Here is a 24,453-nt window from a genome sequence, read left to right on the forward strand (position 1 = left end):
AACCCAAAACTACTCAACAGTTAAAATGGATGGACTAGATCCATGAGCAGGAACATAGATAAATCTTAAAAACACAATACTGAATCCAAAAAGAAATTCCAGGATATGTTATGTATATAACAATTTCAGGAAGACAAATCAAAAATCCAATAGAAAAACTCATCAAAGGATTTCCCAACACTATGTGCATGCATGGGACGGATACATACCAGCGTTAGAACAGTCACAGCATATTAATGGTGGCCTCGAGAGAAAGGGATTGGATGGGGTGTAAAGGGGATGTCAGCTGTATTTACATTTTATCTCTTTTTAAAATATTTATTCATTTTTGTCAGACAGAGAGAGAGAGAGAGAGACAGTGTGAGCAGGGGAGGGGCGAGAGAGAGGGAGACACAGAATCGGAAGCAGGCTCCAGGCTCCAAGCTGGCAGCACAGAGCCTGACGCGGGGCTTGAACCCATAAACCACGAGATCATGACCTGAGCCGAGTCGGATGCTCAACGGACTGAGCCACCCAGGCGCCCCCCATTTTATCTCTTTTTTAAAGATCTCAATTAAAAATAGTAACTGGGAGGTGAAGAGGTGGTGGAAACTGAGTGTAATCTACTTTTTCAAAAAGTTCCAGGGGCGCCCGGGTGGCTCAGTCGGTTAAGCGTCCAACTTTGACCTAGGTCATCATCTCACAGTTCCTGAGTTCGAGCCCTGCGTTGGGCTCTGTGCTGACTCCTCAGATTCTGTGTCTCCCTCTCTCTTTGACCCTCCCCCGTTCATGCTCTGTCTCTCTCTGTCTCAAAAATAAATAAAAAACATTAAAAAATTTTTTTTAAAAATTAAAAAAAAGTTCCAATGGAAAAAGGAGGAAGAAAGATTGGATGATGATTTGAGGAGGCCCCTCCCAACATTTTTATTATAAAAAATATATACTTATTTAATTAAAAAAAATTTAATGTTTATTTACTTTTGAGAGAAAGAGAGAGAAAGAGAGAGCATGAGTGGGGAAGGGACAGAGAGAGAGGGAGACAGAATCCGAAGCAGGCTCCAGGCTCCGAGCTGTCAGCACAGAGTCCATTGCGGGGCTTGAACGTAGGAACTGTGAGATCATGACCTGAGCGGAAGCTGGATGCTTAATCAACTGAGCCACACGGACGCCCCTATTATGACAAATTTTTAAACACACAGATGAGTTGAAAGAACTGTACAGTGAACATCTATGTACTCACCATGTACATTGTACAAAGAGAATTTTGCTATATTTGGTTTATCATGTATCTCTCTCTCCATCCACCAGCCCATCTTATTTTGGGGATGCATTTTAAGGAAAATTGCAGATATTAGTGCAGTTCATTTTTGGGGAGCTTTTTGGTTAGATGGGAGAGATTAACATGTAAATTGAAGAAAGGAGGCAGTGTTGAAAAAGCATGGTTGCACCACGTGGTGACTCAGTCAGTTAAGTGTCCGACTTCGGCTCAGGTCGTGATCTCGGGGTTTGTGAGTTCAAGCCCCACGTCAGGCTCTCTGTTGGTGGCTCACAGCCTGGAGCCTGCTTTGGATTCTGTGTTTCCCTGTCCCTCCGCCCCCTCCCCCCCCCTCCCCGTACTCAGTCTCTCTCTTTCTCAAAAATAAATAAACATTAAAAAAAATTTTTAGGGGCGCCTGGGTGGCTCAGTCGGTTAATCGTCCGGCTCATGTCATGATCTTGTGGTTTGTGGATTCGAGCCCCACGTCAGGCTGTGCTGACAGCTCAGAGCCTGGAGCCTGCTTCTGATTCTGTGTCTCCCTCTCTCTGCCCGTCCCCAGCTCCCACTCTGTTTCTGTCTCTCTCAATAATAAAATTAAAACCTCAAAAAAAATTTTTTTAAAAGAAAGAAAAAGTGGGGTTGACAGAAAAAATAGAGAAAAGAATTGCTTAAGCCCTGAAATTGGTGAGAGAGTTTGGCTTTTGAAAAAGATGAGAGGCTGCTGATCCTCTGGCCGAAAAGAAAAGATGGTGGTAGGGTGGGGATTTTGAAGGATTTCTTGCTCAGTGGCCTCCATTTTTCTCCTTTAAAGGGGAGACAGAAACATTTGTTGGGAATGAGAGCTGGGTGTTGACTAGGTCTTGCGGAGAGAGACAAAGCTCGGGTGTATTTACTAAACAGAACAGGGATGGAACTGACCACAGACAAGCTAAGGGATCGACAGAGTCTGAGGGCTCAGTTGAGCTTGAATCTATAGCATGTGTAGGGTGCACGGGAATGGAAGAGATTGGTGTGAGTACTTTGGATGTCAATCATTAGTCCCAGGCAGGACTTGGGACTAAAACAGTCAAGGAATAAAACAAAGAGATTGACAGGTTTGAATTCTCACAAAATGGAGAAATGGCCCCTTTGCTGATTCACAAACTTAGAAAGAAACCTTGTTGTAACTAGACTTGTCGCTATCATCTCAGACAGAGACATAGCTCGGAAGACATGACTTATGGCCTCTCCTGTTGCAGCTGTCACCACATCTCTGTGGGTTTTTTTTTTTTAATTTTATTTTTGAGTAATCTCCACACCCAATGTGAGGTTGGAACCCATAACCCCAAGATCAAGAGTTGCATGCTGTACCAACTGAGCCAGTCATGTGCCCCACATCTCTCACAGAACCTGTATCTAAACGGGGCAGAAAAAAACCATGCACCAAAGTATAATACTTGAAGCCCATCTCTCTCTCATCCTCATAATCCTTAGTCGCCGGTTGAAAGGAAAATGCTTCTAGTCACCTATCCTCTCTTTTACCCTTCTCCCCTTGATGGTTTAGAACTTTCTAACTTCTCCAGCTTATTGCTATGAAGCCCCTTTCTCATCTCTTGCGTGTATTGCTATAAACCCCTTCATGACCCTTTCCACTGAGCCATCAGGGACCATTATTCTATTGTAAATAAAATACATTCTTAATATTTCTTCTTGGAAGTTTACTCTCCACTTCTTGCCTTGAATGAAGGAGTCTTCTTCAAAGCTAGGATGTACCCTGCAAATTCCCCTAGTTGAGGCTGTTTTTTCTCTCTGTTCTGCTGTTACGTTGAAAAAGTCAAGAGGCAGCAGTTGGCATTTGGCTGGCCTCCCAATGCTACTTCCAGACCATCACTCTTTGACTGTCTTGTAAAAGCTCATCCTTCTCTTAAGGATGAGCTCTACCCTCTCCCCCTTCTTGCCGCTAACCAACCTCCTGGTTGTTTCCTTTCATCCCCCAAAGCTTTTTTTTGCTTGCTTTTTTTTTTAAAGATTTTATTTTTAAGTAATCTCTACACCCAACATGGGGTTTGAACTCACAACCTCAAGATCAAGTGTCACGTGCTCTGCCGACTGAGCCAGCCAGGCGCCCCTCATTCCCCAAAGCTTTTGAGGCTAAACTTACAGTTGTCCTCTTTATCTCACTTCCTACCACCATCCTAAGAGTTCAATATCTTAGCTTCCTATTTTTGTACCTCCTTAACCCTAGTGATCTTGTCCTCCGCTGTACTTGAGTTATCTACTTCCCAGGACCACCTTCCATATTATGTCATCACTCAGACATCGCACCTCAGCAATCTTGAATTCCCAAAGCCCACTTTCTGACTACTAGCTTCTAAACTTCTAGATCCTGCCTAGTTGTCCTGCTAAGGATGTCCTGTTAGGGGCCAATGGGAAAGTGACAACAAAACAAAACAAAACAAAACAAAACAAAACAAAACTTTCCATATTTCTTATTCTTAATACTAGCAATCAACCCTGACGAATAATGGCGAGACATTCAGAAGCTATGATAGTCATCTTTATCCATATTGAGATGATGGGCAACTAGGAATATATTTTGGATTGATTTGTCTTTGCTCACAAGAGTCTTAAATAGGCTCTGGCGATTATTGATTTGTCTTTGCTCACAAGAGTCTTAAATAGGCTCTGGCACCTTGATTATACCAGAGGCAAAATGAAAATGGGCAAGTGTAACCTCTACATGTTGATCAATTACAATATTGCTCTCAGGGTAGTATGAGGACAGTAGAATCACTTTAAAAAATCTCTCCTCTAGAATCATTTGGCTTTTTTTTTTTTTTTTAATTGCATCTTTTGAGGACTCTTTAGAACCACAAAGCTAAGGAAGTGATCATTTTCTTTGGCTAGGGTGAAGTAACTTAGTGTTTCTATACTTACTAGAGACACACAAAAATTGATTTGCTAAAGATTACCCCCTTCATAGATTGTGTTAGTTAATAGATAGTTGTACTGTGTATTTTAGACAGGGCCGGATTACTCAAAAGATGTGGGGTTTAGAACACTGGCAGACATAGGAACACACAGAAAACACGTACAGCATTTTTAAGAGTTTGGTATTTGCCGTCTCTAAAACAAGTTCTGTAGTGGTCATCATGGAAAAATAAATCAGGATTTTGTTGCTCTTTCTAACATTTTGTAAAAAAGTTTTTTTTAATTACATGGGGTGAGGTGGGCACCTGATTATTTTCAGTGCTTAGGACCTCTAAAGGTTTTAATTAGGCCCTGATGTCAGCCGCCCTTGTGGGTTCCATCTGAGTGTTTTTATTCTTTTTGCATTCTTGTGTTTGCCAAGAAGAAATGACTGGTGGAGGTCTGTTTGTCTCTGGTCTGTTCAACTGCTTTCCCAAATGATATTGTCATTGGTTGGTACAAACAGTGACATTTTCAGAGACATGAGTCAGGTATAAAAAGCACTCACAAAACTCAGGACGATTTCTAAGCTTTTCTTGGTACTGATGAATGCCTAAGATCAGACAATTTCTAATTTATACCACCATCAAATAGTGCTGGAGGAGAGTCAGTATTCCTTATGTTCTCTACATCACCCTCAGTTTCCCCATTTAAAATATTCTTTCTACCTGACCTGTTTCCAAACAATTCATGCCATAGCTTGTTTTTTTAGATCCAACTTCTTTGTACCCAAAATGCCATGAAGCAAATAGCAGTCACCCAAATACTTGAGGCTTGCTGTCCTATGCTCTTGAACAAAGACAATAAGAAAGTGGAGAAATCGTTCCTTTTAAATACAGACCTCTTCTAGGGAATAGGGAATCCATTTCCTTTATTGCATTAGCTTCTGTTTAAGACTCAGGATGCAGGATGCTCTCTTGATGAGGGACAGACAAGGTTGAAAAGGGGAACATAGTGAGCAACGAGGAACAGCTGAGAGCTACAAAGATAGGGCTGTGCTCATGTATAAATAGAAATGTTGCCGCTACCCTGATGAATCAGACCAGATGTTTCTCTGATGTCTCTGTTTGGTCCTTTGGTTTAGAAAAAAAAAAAAAAGTATAATTTTGCTAAAATTATATGTGGGGCCAGGAATATGGCACAAACGCTTTAAGCTTAAATAATACGTAAAAGAATAAAATTACTTTGCTGAGAAAAACTTTATCAACAAGAAAATTATCCATTCAGAGAAGGACAGAGGAGAGCAGGAAGCAAACGATCTGTTGTTGGGGTTGATGCGTTGGGATTCAGGAGCTCTGCATTCTGACCCTTTCTCTGTCACTAGTTGTGTGACCTTGGGCAAGCCATGTCATACTCCTGGGTCTGGGTATGTTTATTTTTTTTAATGAGGGCAGGAGGGGAGAATGGGGGTTGCATGGCTGGGTTCATTGAATTGATTTATTTGATTTTACTTTATTTAAAAAAATGTTTTTCCATTATTTTTGAGGGGGGGGGAGCATGCGTGCACTCACGCGTGAGAGCAGGGGAGGGGCAGAGAAAGATGTACACAGAGAATCCCAAGTAGGCTCAGCAAGGTCCGCCCAGAGCCCCATGAAGGGGCTTGAACTCACAAACTGTGAGATCATGACCTGAGCCGAAATCAAGAGTTGGATGCTCAACCGACAGAGCCACCCAGGTGCCCCAAATTGATTTTTTAAAGTGTCTTTTGCCCCAAACATTTATGAATCCAGCCAGGTTTTCTTTTTCAGTTTAATTTCTCGCTTCCTGGCTTCTGGTTTCATTGAGGGGTTGATATGTGAAAGACACTGTGGGGGATGAACATGAATAATGCAAGCCCTCTGCCCTCTAGATGCTTATGACCTAAAAGCAGATATTACAGTTGCACAGAGGACTCTACCACAATATATACATGAGTGGTGCCAGCAGACAGACAGGAACAAATGCCATGGGAACTCAGAGGGGCAGAGATCATTGCCAGGTTGGAGGATAGGAAATGACTTGCTGGAGGAGGACACTGGCATTTACTTGGCAGGGGGAAGGGGAGCTTGAAGGCTGGCAAGTTTTTAGCAGGCAGAGATAGAGGAAAGGACATTACTGATATAAGAAACAAGGAGAAGCAAGGAACAAGGAAAGTGCTGAATGTATTTGGGGAATCCTGGGACATTTGTGCTGGCTGGATGCAGGCAATGGGTCAGGAAGCAATGGTGACTTGGGACTATTCGGTAGGCCCTTTTAATCTCGGTAGAACATACATTTTACTTAACAGGTAGCAGGGAGCTGTTTTTTTGAACTTGGATGTGACCTGGTATGAACTGTGCTTTAGGATAATTCACTTACTGCAGAATACAGGATAAACTGGAGGTAGAAAGGCCTCGGGGGAAGGAGGACAACTAAAAAGCTAATGCTTTTAGCATGGTGAAAGCTAACCAGGCCTGAGCTAGAATGGTGTCGCTAGGAATGGAAAGCAGGGGTTGGATTTATGCTAGCTAGGGTGGAGGAGAAGATTCAAAGGTAACTCCATGTTTAAGCAAGTCTGAGGTAGAACCTACTAGTTCCACTGACACGGAAAGGAAATTCAAAGGCTCCTGGGTGGCTCAATCGGTTAAGTTTCGGACTTCCGCTCAGGTCATAGTCTCACAGTTTATGAGTTTGAGCCCTTTCTCGGGCTCTCTGCTGTCAGCACGGAGCCTGCTTCAGATCCTCTGTCCCCCTCTCTCTCAGTACCTCCCCGGTTCATGCTCTTTCTCTCTCAAAAATGAATAAACGTTAGGAAAAAAAAAAAAAGGGAAAGTCAAGAAGGGAAGGGTGTTTGGGCAGGGGAAAGAGGGGCAGAGTTCACTTTCCATGCACTGAGTCTGAAGTACAGGAAAGCATATCTTGGTGGAGGTATCCAACATTTAGAAACTCCTGACTGGACCTCAGTCCTGTGGATGGGGCTGGGGGTGGATGTGTTAAAGTCCACATTATCCAAGTGTGAGTTGAAACCACAGAAGTGAATAAATAGATCAACAGGGAATTGCAGACTGATGCAGGAGCAAGACAGACAAGGATCTTGACAAATGTCTAAATTCTTCCCTTATGATGAACTGGGCACGGTCGGCGTTACAGAGTATAATCAGAAGAGCGCTGCCTCATTGTGTCCAAGGGGAAAGAGAATATTGAAAGGGAGCAGCTGGTGAACCACACTTTAAATGCTGCATTACTGCTTGGGGGATTAGCTGCTTAGAAGTGGTGTCTAGAGAGCCTAAAAGGGACTGACTACAATAGTTAAGAGCACGTGTGATGAGGGAACCACTTATATGTGTGTGTTTTCTGACAGGTGAACAGAGGAGAAAATTGGACGCGTACTTAGTCCTCAGTTTGTGATAGCCAAGATTCCAAATCCTCATCTCTCAATACAGGCATCTTTTGAAAATTCACATTATGTGACTTTTATGAAAGATCTATCTTAGTACCTGTTTTCGCTAACCCAAAGAAATCCAAAGAGGATTTTCACTGTATGAAAAAAGGCGAACAGAAAAATAACATTCAGTGTTTGCAGTGAGAGCCCATTAAACAGACAGCGGGCATCCTGACCAGTGAGAGTAGCGCCCCCACGCTCCTTCCCCTGAAACTACACTAGCATCTCAGCATCAAGCCACCATAGCTTTGAACTGTGTCTGTGAGCATCTATGCTTATCTTGATTTATTTTGTGCATCCGTTAGCAAGAGGGGCTGTAAGGTATCAGAAAAGCCTAAAATAGGTTATTTTTTAGGTCTGGGAATGCTCAAAAAAATTTCCCATATAGGGGCTCCTGGGTGGCTCAGTCGGTTAAGCATCTGACTTCGGCTCAGGTCATGATCGCATGGTTCGTGAGTTCGAGCTCCACATCAAACTCTACACTAACAGTGTGGAGCCTGCTTGGGATTCTCTCTCTCTTCCTCCCTCTCTCTCTGCCCCTACCCCACTCGTGCTCTCTCTCTCTCAAAATAAATAAACTGAAAAAAAATTTCCATATAAATTAATGGTATGTGCTTCATTGCTTTATGTCATTTCAGTTTAGGAAAGCTTTCACAGGTATGCTCTACATTAGGATAGAGAGAGGAAACCTGGATTGGGAATGTGTTCTCAGAAACCAAGGCCTCTTTCTTTTGAAAATCTCAGCCTATTACTTGGGGGAATTTATTAGTTTTTCTCCTTCGCAGTTCCCCAGTTTTTAGTTCCCACTTGTCCTGGGGCTTGGGTTTGATTCTTGGAGTTGAATTCCAATGACAATAAATATGTAGATCACCTCTGAGAGCTTAGTGTCTGAAACTCTAGAGGGAGGAAAGGAGGAGGGGGCAGTGCAGGCTGGGAAATGAGACTTTAGCTCTATTGTAGTTCACACACAAAGGCCTGTTTGCAAACTACAATGTAAACTAAGACTTTATCAGCCAAGGATTTATGTTCACATTAAGATCTGGGATTACACCAGGGAGATACGGACTGGTATAAATCTAAGTAGGATTAACTGCTTTCCTGCTATGCAAATTAGTTTGTCACTTGTGTTTGTTTTTTCTTCAATAATTTTCTTAAGTGATAATAGTTTGCAAAAACCATGGGATATTTGCTTTTGGCTCCACAACTGTTAGTACAACTCTACCCACCAAAGGGTGGGAAAATTACAAAAACCTTAAGGAATCCAGATCCATTAATGAATTAAAAATTTAGGAGACTAGTAACATAACCAGCTATGTTACTTTTAGGCAGGTTGCTTAACAGAATTCTATGTTTCAGTTTTTTTCATTGACTAAATGGAGATTTAAAAAATATTGGTTCTGCTTATCTCACAGACCTATTGTTCAGGTTGCGAAGTATTTTCTCTTTAAGTTATAAACATTAGATAAATTCCAGACATACTATTACTTAGGCAATTAGGTAATCACTGCGGCTAGTCTGGGGTCAGGATGGGGAGGTGAAGCAGGGACTGGGATTTGTAGAGTCTAGAAGAAGTAGGATTACTGAGGGGGCAGAAGCTTTTTCTTCAGCTCAACAATGGATGACGCCACCAAGAGAATAAGATGGGGGGAGGGAGGAACTGTGAATGTTTCATACACCACTCCTAATGCTGCTTTGAGATAATTTCTTGGCTAAATAAATTCCTTACATATTGACTAATAAAGAGTGCTCAAATTTGTACACCTGATGCCCATTATCCACTTACTCTCTGACTTGTTAGCATGACTTCAGCAGTAATTTAGTATAAACAAAAAATGCTCTAGCACTGTTTAGTGCTGGGCCCTGTAATCTCCTAGCTTCAATACCTTCCCATGTCCACTCAAGACTGAAGAATACAATGATTTAGACTTGCAAATCTGACTGTGGAGTCAGTACGAAATCAGGGTTTTGGATAGTGGAAATGATCCCTCCAATACATCACCAAAGCATGCATCAGCAAATTTAATCACAAAAGGTTCTTGAGGGAACAAAGTTGAAATGAGCAGTATCATTGCAGACCTATTTGTAGTGGTGGTTGATTTGCCAGCTAACCTGCCTGTTCCTCAGTTTCCTCAACCATTAAAGGAGAGGCAGAATGAGCTTATCTCCTAGGTCACTTCCTGCTTTGAAATACTATTTCCCTAAACAGTTTGGAGAAAATTACAAAATGCATCCTCATAGCTCTTGATAAGCCCAAACAACATACCAAGATACCACAAGACCAGAAAACAAAAATATCCCGTTGTAGACCAGTCTTTGTGCAAAGTAGGAAGAAATGGGAGAGAAAATGCCCTATCACAATGTGTTAGACAACAACAACAACAACAAAAAACATATACTTGTGGAACTCCTGCTCCATTTTGAGCAGCATGTTCAAGAAACATTGTTGGAGACCTACTACGTGCACGGCACTGGTTGTTACTTTTCGATTTAAAAATTATTACTACTTTGCCAGCAATCTCTTTAACCTGAACCAGTGAATACCGCCTTGGGTGGGCAGAAAATTAAAGCCAAGGTCAAAGGAGACGGTCTCCAAACAGACCAAAAATAAAACGCATGTGACATCATTAGAAGGGGGGGGGGGGGAGAAAGCCAACGTATTGCACAAAGATCAAAGGCAAAAAAAGAGAAACATGTTTGGTTAATACTGGGCTTTTGAGCATTTCTTGTGAGGCCCGTCCATCCATCCACACCACACTTCTTAACCCTGCTATTCTAAACTGATGACAAGTCCAGCTTCGGCGCGGACAGGGCGCAGAGCGCGGATCCCACAATCCAGACCCCGTTGCCAAGTCTCGTCTCTGGGAAGGAAGGAGGCGTTCCCCCAACGGCAACTGTAAAATAAAGCAGCCTCTCTAATCTCTTCCTCCAGTAAGAAAGAAATGTCGGTCCAAATAAATGAATACAGAAATAACTACACGAAGGGAAAGGGGTGGGAAGAGGGGAAGGGAAGCTCTTTTCCTCTCTTTTTAAATTTCCCGCACCCCTCTTCTTCCCCGCCTCCCCGCGCCGTCCCCACTTTCCGCGGCAGCTGGCGGGACCCGCACCGCGCGCAGCCGGGCGGCCGGGCGCAGAGAGGGTCTTTGGCAAGAAGGCGGGACCGGCCGGATGAATAGCTCGGTGTCCGATTTTTCCTGCCTTCGGTGGCAGTTCCTCCTCCGCTTCGTTACTCGATTGCACACGCGGCCGGGCCCTCGGCCCTCGATTGCTCCGGCCTATCACCCTGGGATGCCGCCTGCCGCCGCCACCGCCGCGGCTGCCGGGCTTGTGGGATCGGTGGCGGAGCCGGAGCCGGAGCCGCGGCGCGAGCCGTGGCCTGAGAGTTAGGGGGCGGGCCGGCTCATTCCTGGGGTGGGGGCCGAGGACTGGCGGGCGAGAACCCGGGGCCACCGCCCCCCTTCCCCGAGGGAGCGGACCCTCCGAGCCTCTGAGGCGGCGGCGGCGGCGGCGGGAGCCGGTCAGAGGGGGCGGCCCCTGGCGGCGACGCCCCCAGCCCTGCCCTGCCCGGCCCCACTGCATCCCCAGCCGTAGCGCGGTCTGGCCGCGAGAGACGCCGGCGAGGGCTGAGCGAGGCGGCTCCGCGGGGGCAGGCGGGCGAGCCGCCCCTCCCGGGTCCTTCCACGTCCCCTCCCGGGAGGGACCCACACCTGAGCCCGGACCCACCCCCGGCCGGGGCCACGCTGGATCCGCCTCCCGGCCTGGGTCCCGCCCGCTGGCTGCAGGTGGGCTGCAGCGCCCGAGCCGCGGGCAGTGGGCGGCGGGGAAGGAGGTGAGCCGCGTCGGTGCCGGCTGCCGCTCGGGTGCTTGCCCCCCGCCGCTGCGCTCTCTTCCTCCCCTTCCCGCAGGCAGGGCGCGGAGCCGCGCGCCCGCCCCGCCGCCGCCTTGTCCCTCCGGGGCACCATGGAGCTCTCCCCGTCGTCCGGAGGAGCCGCGGAGGCGCTGTCCTGGCCGGAGATGTTCCCCGGGCTGGAGTCCGACTCGCCGCTGCCTCCGGAGGAGCTGGAAGCGGTTGTCCCAGTCGGCGGGGCCGTGGCTGGAGGCATGTTGGATCGGATCCTGCTGGAGTCCGTGTGCCAGCAACAGAGCTGGGTCCGGGTGTACGGTAAGGACCGCAGGCCACCCTAGAGGCTGGTGTTTCTTGTCTTTGCTCGCGCCGAAATTCATCCCTAGGCTCCAGTCCTGGCCTCAGCCCCCATCCATCGTGGGTCAGTCTCGCACATCCCTTTTTTGTTGCGGCGTGCGTTTCTAACAAGTTTCTCCAGACTGGCACTCGGGAGAGAGGTGTCCTTTCAGGACGGTCTATGGACCTTTCTCAGGTACCTGCAGGGAGTTTAAGGTGGAGTTGGGCTATGCAGACCTAGTTCTCAGGTGGTAACTTCAAGGGAACTGTCAACCGAAGTCTGATGGAACACACCATGGAATCAAGTGAACAGAGTTTCATGTCTGTTTCTTGAGGGGGGCAAGGCTGGAAGCCAAGATACCATGAAATAGCTTAGCAGTGGATAAGAAAATAAAGTAGAATAACCAAAAAATATTTATTGGGTGGGAACAGACTCATTCATCTCTAACCTCTTTCTGAACCTCACTCGCCCAAAGGCAACCACTTAGTCCAAGGGGTGTGGATTGTGTCAGATTGCACTATTGTTTCGGATTCTCTTTGTAAAGTGACTGGGTTGCTACTCAGCAAGTTAAAAGTGATGAACACACTAAAACTTTCCCTCTCTGCATTCCTAGTAACCACCTCTTTAATTAAAACTGAACGATGAGATTCTATTAGGGGGAGCCTTGTGGCGGCATCAAAACCAAGCTGGCTTTGAGAACTCAGAGCCCAAGGATTTATAGCCTGGTGATATTCAGGACTCGGCTGTGCCTTTCCAAAATCTTGAAATGTCAAGATGCTTATCACTTAGCTCACGTGAACACGACGTTAGTAATGTGGCTGAATGCAAGAGGGCAAATTTGAAGCACCTGGAGTCAAACACAGCGTTAAGATGTCATCCTCCAGTCACGTGCATCTGCACCTGTAGTGATCAAGTACATTACACTTTTCTTTCTTCATCCTTCTGAAGAGGATATGTGTTTACTACTCAGGAGTGATCCAGACTTAGAAGTTATCTCTGTGGATAGTTCAGTTCATTTCAAGACTTCAAGTCCATCCCCATCAGAAAGATCTCAGAACTAGGAGTCCAGAATTTGAGTTTTGTTCTTGATTCTGCCACTAAGTGGCTATGAGATTCGAGGTAGATAAAGTTACTTTTTTTTTTTTTAACCTCTGATTCTTCATCTGTAAAAGGGGTGAATTGGATTAAATAATCTCTTAATGGCCCTTTTAGTCCTAAGAATCTTGGAGTTCTTATAACCAATTCTGAGGATTTATGTATGTGCCACTTTATATTTTGTATGATGTTTATAAGTGGTCTTTGATGTTATTCTAAGTAACTGAAAGAGTTAAAGCAAAGAAGCAGGAGATGATGCAGGGTCACCCAGTTCATTCTCAGCAGATTAAAAACTTTAGTACCTGATTTTCCATCCACCTGCTGATCCCACTTATCCGATAGTTTGTAACAAAGGTTGTGTTGATGAGGATCTGAAGATGAGCTTGAATTCGAGTATATTGTAGTTACACCATTTTCCCATTCTATCCTTTTCTATCCTTGCTTCTTTGGCACATTGGTTTTTATGTAAAATTAGAGTTAGGGCCCCGTTACTGCAAGAATATGTGTGTATGATAATTTAGTATTTCAGTGTCTAAAAGTATTCTGTCTGGATATTCTAGACCTAGCATGAATTACTGTACTTTGCATGTATCCCATAAGAATATGTGCATGTTTTTGTTATCCTTTTAAAGGGGTAGATTTGTGAGGGTGTGTGTGTATACATATATACGCGTATGTATGTGTGTATGTGTATTCTTAAGTATGTGTATATAAACATATATTCTCTTCTCACACACGTATGTACTGGGCATTTCAGTGTCAACTTGCAGACTTTCCACTGCATTGTAACATTTTTGTCTTTCCTATCGATTAACTAGAGGTTGTTTTTATTTTTATTGTTTATTTATTTTTGAGAGAGACAGAGACAGAATGTAAGTGGGTTGGGGCAGAGAGAGAGAGAGGGAGGCACAGAATCTGAAGCAGGCTCCAGGGCTCCGAGCTGTCAGCACAGAACCTGACGCGGGGCTTGAACTCACAAGCTGTGAGATCATGACCTGAGCCGAAGTCGGACGCTCAACCGACTGAGCCACCCAGGCGCCCCTAGAGGTTGTTTTTATTTACTGTTTAGTACTACTATCCCTCCCTTAAGGCAGTTCATCCTGGATAGTACTTTGTTGTCTTGAGTTTGATATAAATATCCCAAAACTATCGGAATGATTCTTGGCTTTTCTGTGTCCTTAGCTAGTTTTTAAGTTGTCTGTTGCATAACTTCGAAAAGCTTTGAAGTGAAAATAATAGCATGTAGAAAATCGACTTGGAAAACCCTAGTTCATTTTGTTTTGTTTACTTGTTTGTCTTACGTGTTCAAAATCCTGATTGTTTTGGAGCATTTGCGTTCTTCTACACAATTTAAGGAGATGAACGAGTTTGGTCTGATGTTTTTAAAAGAAATTCAGAAACTGGGAATCCAGTCTAGAGTATACAACTGGGGATTGAGAACTGGGGTTTTCAATCTGTCTTTGCCACAAATTGGTTGTCTAACTTTGGGTAAGTAATTTTAACTTCGTGGCTCTAGGTTTCTACATAAAATGTAGAATCTGGAGTAATTGGTATCTGTGGTCCGTTTTAGTCTTACAGTTGTCTGATTCTGTGGCCTGCCCTATTATTTTACCTACAACTTGGCCTACCAATTCCAGTCTGACTCTTGGGGACGGGCATCAAGAAAGCCCTTAATAAGTTTAAATCATGATTGTCACAGGCTTCTGGGGAGCACTTTTATCAAAAGGTCAATGAACTTAGTTTTGTAAAGCAGGAATGTTGAGGGCAGATGTATATTTGTTTGAAGTGTTTGGCAAGATAGGAAGGTCTTGCTCAGGTGTAGCTCATCTAGTTTTGAGCCCTAACCTGAAATAGGCATGTGGATTTTAAAAGTGCAAAGTAAGGAAGGAGCTGTATTAAGTGCTCCTGGCTTCTGGCTATGGTTCACATCCTCTGTAGTATACTTATGTTTGAAATCAATATGCAAACAAACAAACAAATGGCAGTAACAATCCCCCCTCCCCGCCCCCACCTAATGCCTTAACAGAAACTTTTGAAAACAATATTTTATTAGTTTGCCTCATGAAATTTGAAGACTAGGCACTGTTTTAAGTTTGCTGTTGACTATTTTGTTAATGATACGTCTATTTGGAGTTTTGTGTATTGCCAGGATTGGAAAACTTTGTCTGGAATATGTCAGAGCCTTATAATAGGTAGATGTATATTTAGAACACAAATGCATGTCTTTGAGACATAACTAAGAGAACATATTTATGCTGCCCTATCCTTCATTTCCTTTTAGTTATAAAATGTTTCATTTGTTTATTAGAGTGTTATAATAAATTGTGCCCATGCCCTGTCAAGACTATAAAATATTTGACACCAGGAAGTCTGTCTAGTTTGTCTTTGTATTCCTATCTTGCCAGCCCCTTCATCGTCACTGTGTCTAGCAGATTGGTACCTTGCTCATAGTCAGTGTCTGTTGAATGTCGATCCATCTGTCCTATGACCATCCATATCCCAACCTGACTGACTGACTGTTATGGGTGGCAGAGTAGCTTAAACAAAGGCATGCCACAAACAGCTAAATATGGATGCAGAATCCAAGAGCATCAAATGCAGAACATTTTTCAGATATTTATAGCCTCAAAGCAAAGTCAATTGGCTGAAAAAGCACAGCAGCCTAGCAAAAGGAAACGGGAGCGGCAAAGCCAGCCTCCCTGTCTGTGCTTTCTGGTAAACAATGAGAACATTAAAATTAACTACTTTACCATGAATGGATGGCGAGTGCAGGTCACTGGGAGCAACTGAAGATACCAGTCTCCAGTAGTACATGCATTGGAGCTTTACCCCCATCAGCACAACAGGTCTGCAAGTGTATGTACAGATGTGCTCTCCGATAACTAGAGGGAAAATACAGTTACCACACTAAAGTGCTCACCAAGAAACCATAGTTTTGATTTTAATAGTATGAGCAGGACTATCTAACGTATTCACTTAATAGAATGAATAATATCGATATCATTGCTTACCATTAAGCTAGTATGTAGCTCATTATTTATTGATGACTGATAGGGATCTGCTGGAGATTTTCTAAAGGCTTGTACTATTTCAGCAAGCAGAAGAAGAGAGACTTAATCATACTGCATCGTATCCCGTATAATTCTAGAAATGTGACAATGAGAATTTGGCAGGAATTTCTCATGGACTAGATAGGAGTTGAGGGGGGAGGCAGAAGTTTTGCCTGTTCATAGTAAATAATTTTGCTTATGTTTCATGAATGAAGACAAAGGATGAGATATGTTTCATTGCATTTTTAGAGAATATGTCTGTCTTTGCTTAAAACATTGCAACCCGTTAACAAGTCCAGGAAGTTGTTTCATTTTGGTCCAGTATGAATTAGATGTGACCAACTCACTGGTTTTATACAGAATGTTCTCAACATAATTAACTTTGAATATTCTCAGTGAATCACTTATTCTTACATGTCTTAACTATGTACCCCCTGCATGACTTCTGTGTTGTATTAATGTGTGGATGAATGAATTTGTTCAACCAAGTTTTGTGTGCTGTAGCTAATTGATTGTTTGAATAAAATCACTGAATGTGTACCCAGTACATCCCCAAACATGTTCATGTTACTTAAGTGTTCTAATTTCCTCAAATACTGTAAATTGAACTTTTATAATTATAAATATTTTACCAATTCTTGGGATTTTAAGTTTGAGTTCAATACTTAGGATGTGGTATTAGCTTTGAATGTTGACACATTAATTTACCATGATTTCCAAATAAATTTTATGTACATTAGGAGTAGAAAATTGTTCATTGAAGTAAGAGAGAATGATCAAGAATGCTTAGGCATATACTGTTTATGCTTCTCCCTTTTTTCCTTTGAGAGAAAACTTGTAAATCTCACTTAAATTGTATATTCTGTCTGGGGCACCTGGGTGGCTCAGTTGGTTGAGCGTCCAACTTTGGCTCAAGTCATGATCTCACAGTTTGTGGGTCTGAGCCCTGTGTTGGGCTCTGTGCTGACAGCTCAGAGCCTGGAGCCTGCTTCGGATTCTGTGTCTCCCTCTCTCTCTGCCCCTCCCCTGCTTGCATTCCATCACTCTTTCTCAGAAATAAACATTAAAAAAATTTAAAAAATAAAATAAATTGTATATTCTGTTAATATTTACAGACATGGACAATTTCCTTTATTGTAGCTTAGTACTTTTCTACTCTCTGTCATGTTGGTTTATTGCTATTTCATTTTCAAAGAATGACAGTATTTTTGAAGAATAGAACTATATACATTTATAATCTCTTTTCCATAACCATTTGGACTACAGTGTTTCAAAATTCACAAAATTTTTTTTGATTTTAGAAAATATGGTGTACATATAATGACATAAACCCCTTAATTGAGTCTGTAGCAGTATCCAGGAATCAGTCATGTTAATACCTCTGTAGTTAAGTAAGTAAAAATCCATACTAAGTATGGTATAAGACTATAAATAGTGTTATGTAGGGTGAAGGTCACATTTTACTGCTGAAGAAATTATGAAGAAAGCATTTTCAGAGCTTTTTGGATTTAGGAATTATGGGTATGGAGTTGAGGATATGTGTACATTTTCTGACAAATAATACAAAGTTCTAGAATGCACCTGTTTGGGAATAGTTCACTTATTATTTTTTTTGGAGAATCGTTATAAGGATTGCCTTTATCTTTTCTACATCATAAAATTCAGCACATTTTACAAAATGATGTACAATTGTGTCTCATGTTGAATGAAATAAATTGATTTGCTAAGAAAAAAAGGAATTCACATGACAGAGCAAGTTTTACTGAGATTCCTAAGGAAGTGGTGGCAAGGCAGTGGTTTCTAATGCTTTCTTTCATTAGAAAGAAGGATGAGGTAAGTTGAACCCGAGGATTTATGTAATTGTTCTTTGCAGTTGCTCTCTTCAGTAGCACAGAGTGATTTGATCACCTTTTAAAGTAGGTGAACCACAAAAAAAACATTCAACTAATGCCTGAGTTAATCCAGAAAAAATTTAGTTGTCTGTTCCCTGTCCCTCCCTATTGGAATAACTTTTAAGTAACTAGAGAGGTGTTTGGTCTTGTAAACCAGGAGGAGGAGTTGGAAGTGTGCTGAGGGCACTGCTGAAATTGCTTCACCTTGTGTTGGCAGAGGGATAATTGCTCTCTGATGTTTGTAAAGACACCTTTCTTCCCAAAGGCTATCAAGTGCTTCGCAAGACCTATAGGTAGAGAACGCTTTACAAATCTAATGTAGCTTATTTTCTAATGATAAGGTAGCCATCAAGAAATATCCACTATGAAGGTGGCAGAGGAAAAGATGTGCAGTTGGTAGTGTTAGTGAGTCTACTGTAAACAAAAATAAAAACTGAATCCTTGAAGGCATGACAGAACTTCCTTTGCTAGGTCGTGCTGCACAGCTTAGCATCTTCCTTATCTCTACAGCAGGGTTCCGATGTTAGGAGTCTGAATTTTGCCTTCCCTGACCAAGTGTTGGTGACGTTAATTAGTTGCCCAAGTCTCCTTTGCTCCTAAGAATCCAGTTTAGATCCTGATTGCATTCTTATTCCTCCATAATTTGTCTTCAACGTTGCTCATGTTCCCATCGTGTCATTTTCAGTAGGATTTCTAAAAGTCCCTCTTAACTGACTCCTGAGTCTAAAAAATTGGTAATACTTGCAGATACTGTTTGGGAGAGCAAACATTTACAAAGGAAAATGTTTAACATAAGGCAAGAGAACAAAATTCAAAAGAATAGTGTGGGAAGTTAAAAAGAAACTTGAAAGTTGATAGTCCTAAATATTTTTCAAAAACAATCCTTTAGGTTACCTCATTAAGGAAACTGGCTCAGGAAGTTTAGCTTATTCCCAAAATTGGAGACAAATTCCACAGTTTGTCAGGATTAGAACTCTAACCTCAGATTCCTCAGCCTCTTGTTTTAGCTTCTAGATCTTACTGCTTTCCCTTAGGGAGATGGCCTTTCAAAGCTGAAGGTCAGGAAAACTCGACAGTGAGAAATACCAGATTGTTAGTTTCACAGTCTTTAAGGGAAATGCTGGAAGTACCATTACCTAGGTAACAGAAAACAAAAATGGACAAAACATTCAGAAAGTAGGAGGATGAGAATAATCTCATAGTGATTGTTAGAGGTAGAGCAGAGGAATGTTTAGATATGTTTCATCTCTAAATTTTTTGTCCATAAATTCTTTAAACTTTTTTTTTTTAAATTAGGCTCCATACATACCCAATGTGGGGCTTGAACTCACAATCCTAAGATCAAGAGTTGGATACTCTACTGGCTAAGCCAGCCAGGTGCCCCATCCATAAATTCTTTATTTTGCAGTTGCAAGTAATGTTTCAAGGAAATTTGAATGTTTCATTTATGATACTTAGAACCCTGGGTAATACCTAATAACTTTCTACCTTTTAATTTCTGACCTCTTTGATTCATATCATTAAAAATTTAATACCTTTTTTCTTATTATGAATATAATAGTGCTTAATGTAAAGAATTTGAGTTGTAGGAAAATGCAAAGAAAATTAAAGTTACCTGTAATTATACCTTTTAGAGATAACTGTTCTTTTAATATTCTGTTGTATTTTACCCCAGTCTTTTCTGTGTAAAAATGTACTTTTTAAAATATGTTTGGTATCATATTGCATATATATTTTTTTAATATTTATTTTTAAATATTTGTTTTGTTTTGAGAGAGAGAGAATGAGTGGGGGAAGAGCAGAGAGGGAGACACAGAAGGCTCCAGGCTCTGAGCTGTTAGCACAGAACTCAACACGGGCCTTGAACCCATAAACCACGAGATCATGACCTGAGCCAAAGTAGGATGCTTAACTGAGCCACCCAGGAGCCCCACATATATATTTTTTAGAGTTTATTTATTTATTTTGGGAGAGAGAGAACAAGCAGGGGAGGGGCAGAGAGAAAGGGAGAGAGAGAATCCCAAGCAGGCTCTGCACTGTCAGTGCAAAGCACCATGTGGACTTCGAACCCACTACCTGAGTCAAAATCAGGAGTCCCATGCTTAATCGATTGAGCCACCCAGGTGCCCCTCATGTCGCGTATATTGTAAATCTTGCCTCTTTTCTAACTGTGATTTCTTAGGTTTTTGAAAATGTTTAAAGTTTTTTCAAACATATTTTTGTTTTTAAATTTTATTTAATTTTTTTAATGTTTATTTACCTTAGAGAGAGAGAGAGAGAGAGAGAGAGAGAGAGAGAGCGCACAAGCAGGGGAGGGGGAGAGAGAGAGGGAGACACAGAATCCGAAGCAGGCTCCAGGCTCCAAGTTGTCAGCACAGAGCCAGACGCGGGGCTCGAACCCACAAACCATGATATCATGACCTGAGCCAAAGTTGGCCGCTTAACCAACTGAGCCACCCAGGCTCCCCTGTTTTTAAATTTTATTTAAAAAATAAGTATAACAGGCGCCTGGGTGGCTCATTCGGTTAAGCGTCTGACATCAGCTCAGGTCATGATCTCACGGTTTGTGAGTTTGAGCCCCACATCAGGCTCTGTGCTGACAGCACAGAGCCCACTTCAGATCCTCTGTCTCCCTCTCTCTCTGCCCCTGTCCCACTTGCTCTCAAAAATAAACAAACATTAGGAAAAATAAAAAGGTATAACATTTCCTTCTTTCAATATTTGGAAGATATAAAAGGATATTCTGTGAGGTCTCTCTAACCCCTCCTCCCCACCCTTCACTTACCATCTGGCTGGCAATCATTGTTTGCACAATCAATAAATGTTTGAAATTCTTGTATATCCTTCCATACCTATTCCCTGCACAGAGAAACAGATAAATAGGTATGTAGAAACTCTGCCAAGATTGGGGTCCAAAAAAATTTCGTTGACAAAAATGCAAGGTCATGTTTTTTTCCGAGGTTAATGAATGGACTGGACAAAGGAAGTTGGCTGGGAGTTCTGGGGTCTGGAGCCAGCTGTTAATTGCTTTATATTTGAATTGATATCATCATAGTTTTTACTGTGCATATGCTTTCTTCTCCTTTTTGACACAAATGATAACCCGTTACAGGAATTTATCTGCACCTTGTATTATTCCTGCCTCACATTCCCTCTCTATACACACTTATCAATATATTTTTGATATTGTTTCCTGTCAGTGTATAAAGCAGCTCCTCATTCTTTTCGTGGCTGTGTAATGCCTGAATGAATCACAATTTATTTAACCAGTCCCCAGATTTGCTGGTACAAGTGATAGTGCAGGGAATAATCTTGAATATAAATCATTTTGCTTGTGTATGAATATTTTTGTAAAAAAAATTCACAGAATCATTATCAAAGATATGTATACTTGTAATTTTGAAAGATAATCCCAAATTGCTCTTCTTACAGGTTGTAACTATTTATATTTCACCAGCAGTGGATGAGAGTGCCCATCTCTCTACACATAGGGAATTATCAAGAATTTTTGATTCTGACAATCTAAATGATAAAAATAGTTTAATTTTTTCTATCTCTTACATTGATTATCTCACAGAGGCATTTAAAAATATCCTTTTCTGTGCATTGTACATATCTTTTGCCCATTTTTACTGGTTATTGGGTCTTTTTCCTAGTGATTTGTAGGAACTCTTAAGGAGGTTTTTATCTGTGATGAGTTGCCAATATTTTCATTTGTCTTCCCCCCCCCATGAGAAAATAATTTTTATGCATTTGAATGTATCAGTCTTTTCTTTTATGGCTTTGTGATTTTATGTTACAGTTAGTATGGCCTTTCCTAGTCTGAGGTTATAAAATAATTCTTCCACGATTTGTCCAGTACTTCTTTGCTTTCATTTTTTACATTTAAATCTTTGATCCATTTGGAATTCATTCTGCCATAAGGTATGAGATATAGATACAATTTCATTTTTAGAAAGATGGTTTTCCAGTTGTCCTAATACCATTTGTTCAATAATCCATCTTTTCTCCACTGATTTAAGATGATTTCTCTATCCTTCAGTAGATTGCCATTTGTATTTTGGTTTCTTTCAAGATTTTCTACTCTGTTCTATTGGTCTATCTATATTGATATGTCAGTATCATGCTGTTTTATTACTGAACCTTTATAATATGAAAATGTAATTGGTTAATGAGTCTAATTCAACATAACTTATTTAACTATTATCCTATTTTAGACATCAACAATTTCCCAAATTTTTGTATTAATAGTCTACTGATTGTTTTTGTGTACAAGTGCTAAAATTGAACTTCTCACTATTTCCTTAGGCTGAATTCCTAGAAGAGTATGTTTTTATTTTATTAAAAATTTTTAAAAATGTTTATTTTTGAGAGAGAGAGAGAGAGAGAGAGAGAGATCATGCATGGGGGAGGGGCAGAGAGAGAGAGAGACAGAATCTGAAGCAGGCTCCAGGCTCTGAACTGTCAGCACAGAGTCTAATGTGGGGCTCAAACCCATGAACCATGAGATCATGACCTGAGCCGAAGTCGGACACTTAACCCACTGAACCATCTGGGCGACCCCTAAAGAGTATGTTTTTAAAATCCTGAGAGGTTAGTGCCAAATTGGTGTGACCTTCCTAAAGGCAATTCCTACCACAAATGTATAAAATTATGGCTCATAATTTATTTTATTTTTTTAAATTTTTTTTCATATTTATTTGTTTTGAGAGAGAGAGAGCACACGCACAAGTAGAGGAGCGGCAGAGACAGACAGAGAGAGAGAGAGAGAGAGAGAGAGAGAGAGAGAATATCCCAAGCAGGCTCCAACGCTGTCAGTGCAGAGCCCAATATAGGGCTTGAACTTACAAACCATGAGATCATGACCTGAGCTGAAATCAGGAGCCCGGCGCTTAACCAGCTGAACCACCCAGATGCCCTTTGGCTCATCATTTAAATCCTACTTCTGTACTGCTACTTTCACCATATTGAAGTATTTTTACATAGATTTCATGTAGTGTCTTAAGCATTATTTAGCACATATTAAAAGTCCTGAGGGTTCTAATGCTAACAACACTGCCTTTCAAAAATAGAGTTGTTTTTCCAGTGGTATTCCTTTTCATTAATGGCGTATTTCCAAATGAAGGAGGGAAGGACATGAGTATAGAGTCAAAGCAGTTGGTCTGGTTAAGGGTCAAATCCATGACTGTGGCTTTATTTATACAATGTTATACTCTCCAGCTGAAATAACCTGAAGCTGGTATAGTTCATGTTAGAATTCACTCTTGGTGTGTACATTATATAGGTTTGGACAAATGTATGACATGTATCCATTATTATAGTGTCACACAGAATATTTTCTTCCTCTTTTTTTTTAATATTTTTTTTTTCACCGTAATCTCTACATCCAACACAGGGCTTGAACTCACAACCCCAAGTTCAAGGGTTGCATGCTCTACCCACTGGGCCAGCCAGGTGCCCCTCATACAGAATATTTTTACTGCCCTTTATCCTCTGTGTTCTGTTTATTCATCTCTCCATGTCCCTTACCCCCTAACCTGTGGCAACCTGATGGCAATTGCTATTTTCACTGCCTCCATAGTTTTGCCTTTTTCAGAATTCTATATAGTTGGAATCATACTCAAATTCTTTTATCAGTTAGCTGTTTCGTTTAGCATATAATATATAACCATAAGCTTGCCTTACTAAATCAGAAAGGAGCAAATTTAGAAAGGAACAAAGTAATTGAACTTTTAACAATGGTATCGAGCAGTTCGAGAGTGAAATGTATCCAGTTAATATTGTGTACTTACAGGAAATTTTGTTTGAATTAAATTTGGACAGGATATAATATGTAAATATCTTGTGCTTATGATTCCCTTAGGCTTCGCTGTGCACAATTTTCTGTGTATTTGTAAGTTTCAAGATGACTCTGAGTGAGGAAACCCAAGGCCTTTCTAGTGCATGTTCCTGTTTTGAAATGGACTAGTTTTGTCCAGGTAATTGGTGAGTAGTCTGTAGCAACAAAAAGATGGCCTGTACAGTAACCATTAATGAAAGACATGTTTTAATATCTAAGAAAAGACTCTACCTTCAGTATTTTCTGGTTTCATAAAGACTTGATAGTTTTCCTTTTTATAGAAATGAAGATTTATATGTTTATTTTTTAATCTAGCTTGATAACATGGTTAAGAAAGAATAGCATCATCTGTGGTGATTCCTACTGAAATAGGTAATCCAGAAGATTTGATATGGCTATATTTCTTGCTGTTTTGTTTTTGCTAAGTCATTCTTTAAAAAAAATTTTTTTTAATGTTTATTTTTGAAAATGAGAGAGAGAGACAGAGTACGAGTAGGGGAGGGGCAGAGAAAGAGGGAGACACAGAATCCAAAACAGGCTCCAGGCTCCGAGCTGTCAGCACAAAGCTGGATGCTAGGCTTGAACTCACGAGCTGTGAGACCACCACCTTACCTGAAGTTGGACACTTAACCAACTGAGTCACCCAGGAGCCCCTGGAAGTCCTAAGTCATTCTTTTGCAAGTGCAAAGTAAATCAGTTTAAGTGGAAATTTTTAGTTATTTTCACTTTAGGTTGTGTCTTTGGTATACACCTTGATTGTGATGTCAGAGTGTCTCGTTGAAGAGGCGTTACTATGTTATATCTATTGACTGA

The 24,453-nt window shown here is 41.5% G+C and overlaps 1 protein-coding gene across 2 annotated transcripts in view; it reads left to right on the forward strand.

Moving 5' to 3' along the window:
• Positions 1-11,435: 11,435 nt before the first annotated feature.
• RASAL2 (RAS protein activator like 2) overlaps positions 11,436-24,453 on the forward strand; it is a 349,271-nt gene continuing 336,253 nt past the window's right edge. The window contains exon 1 of one of the 2 annotated variants that reach the window (XM_049634019.1): positions 11,436-11,745. In XM_049634019.1, the coding sequence (XP_049489976.1) occupies positions 11,544-11,745 (202 nt within the window). In that variant the 5' untranslated portion in view covers positions 11,436-11,543. The remainder of the gene's footprint in view (positions 11,746-24,453) is intronic. The other variant, XM_049634018.1, reaches the window with a different exon arrangement.

The sequence above is a fragment of the Panthera uncia genome, chromosome F1 (genome assembly GCF_023721935.1).
Source record: "Panthera uncia isolate 11264 chromosome F1, Puncia_PCG_1.0, whole genome shotgun sequence".
Classification (NCBI taxonomy): Eukaryota; Metazoa; Chordata; class Mammalia; order Carnivora; family Felidae; genus Panthera; species Panthera uncia.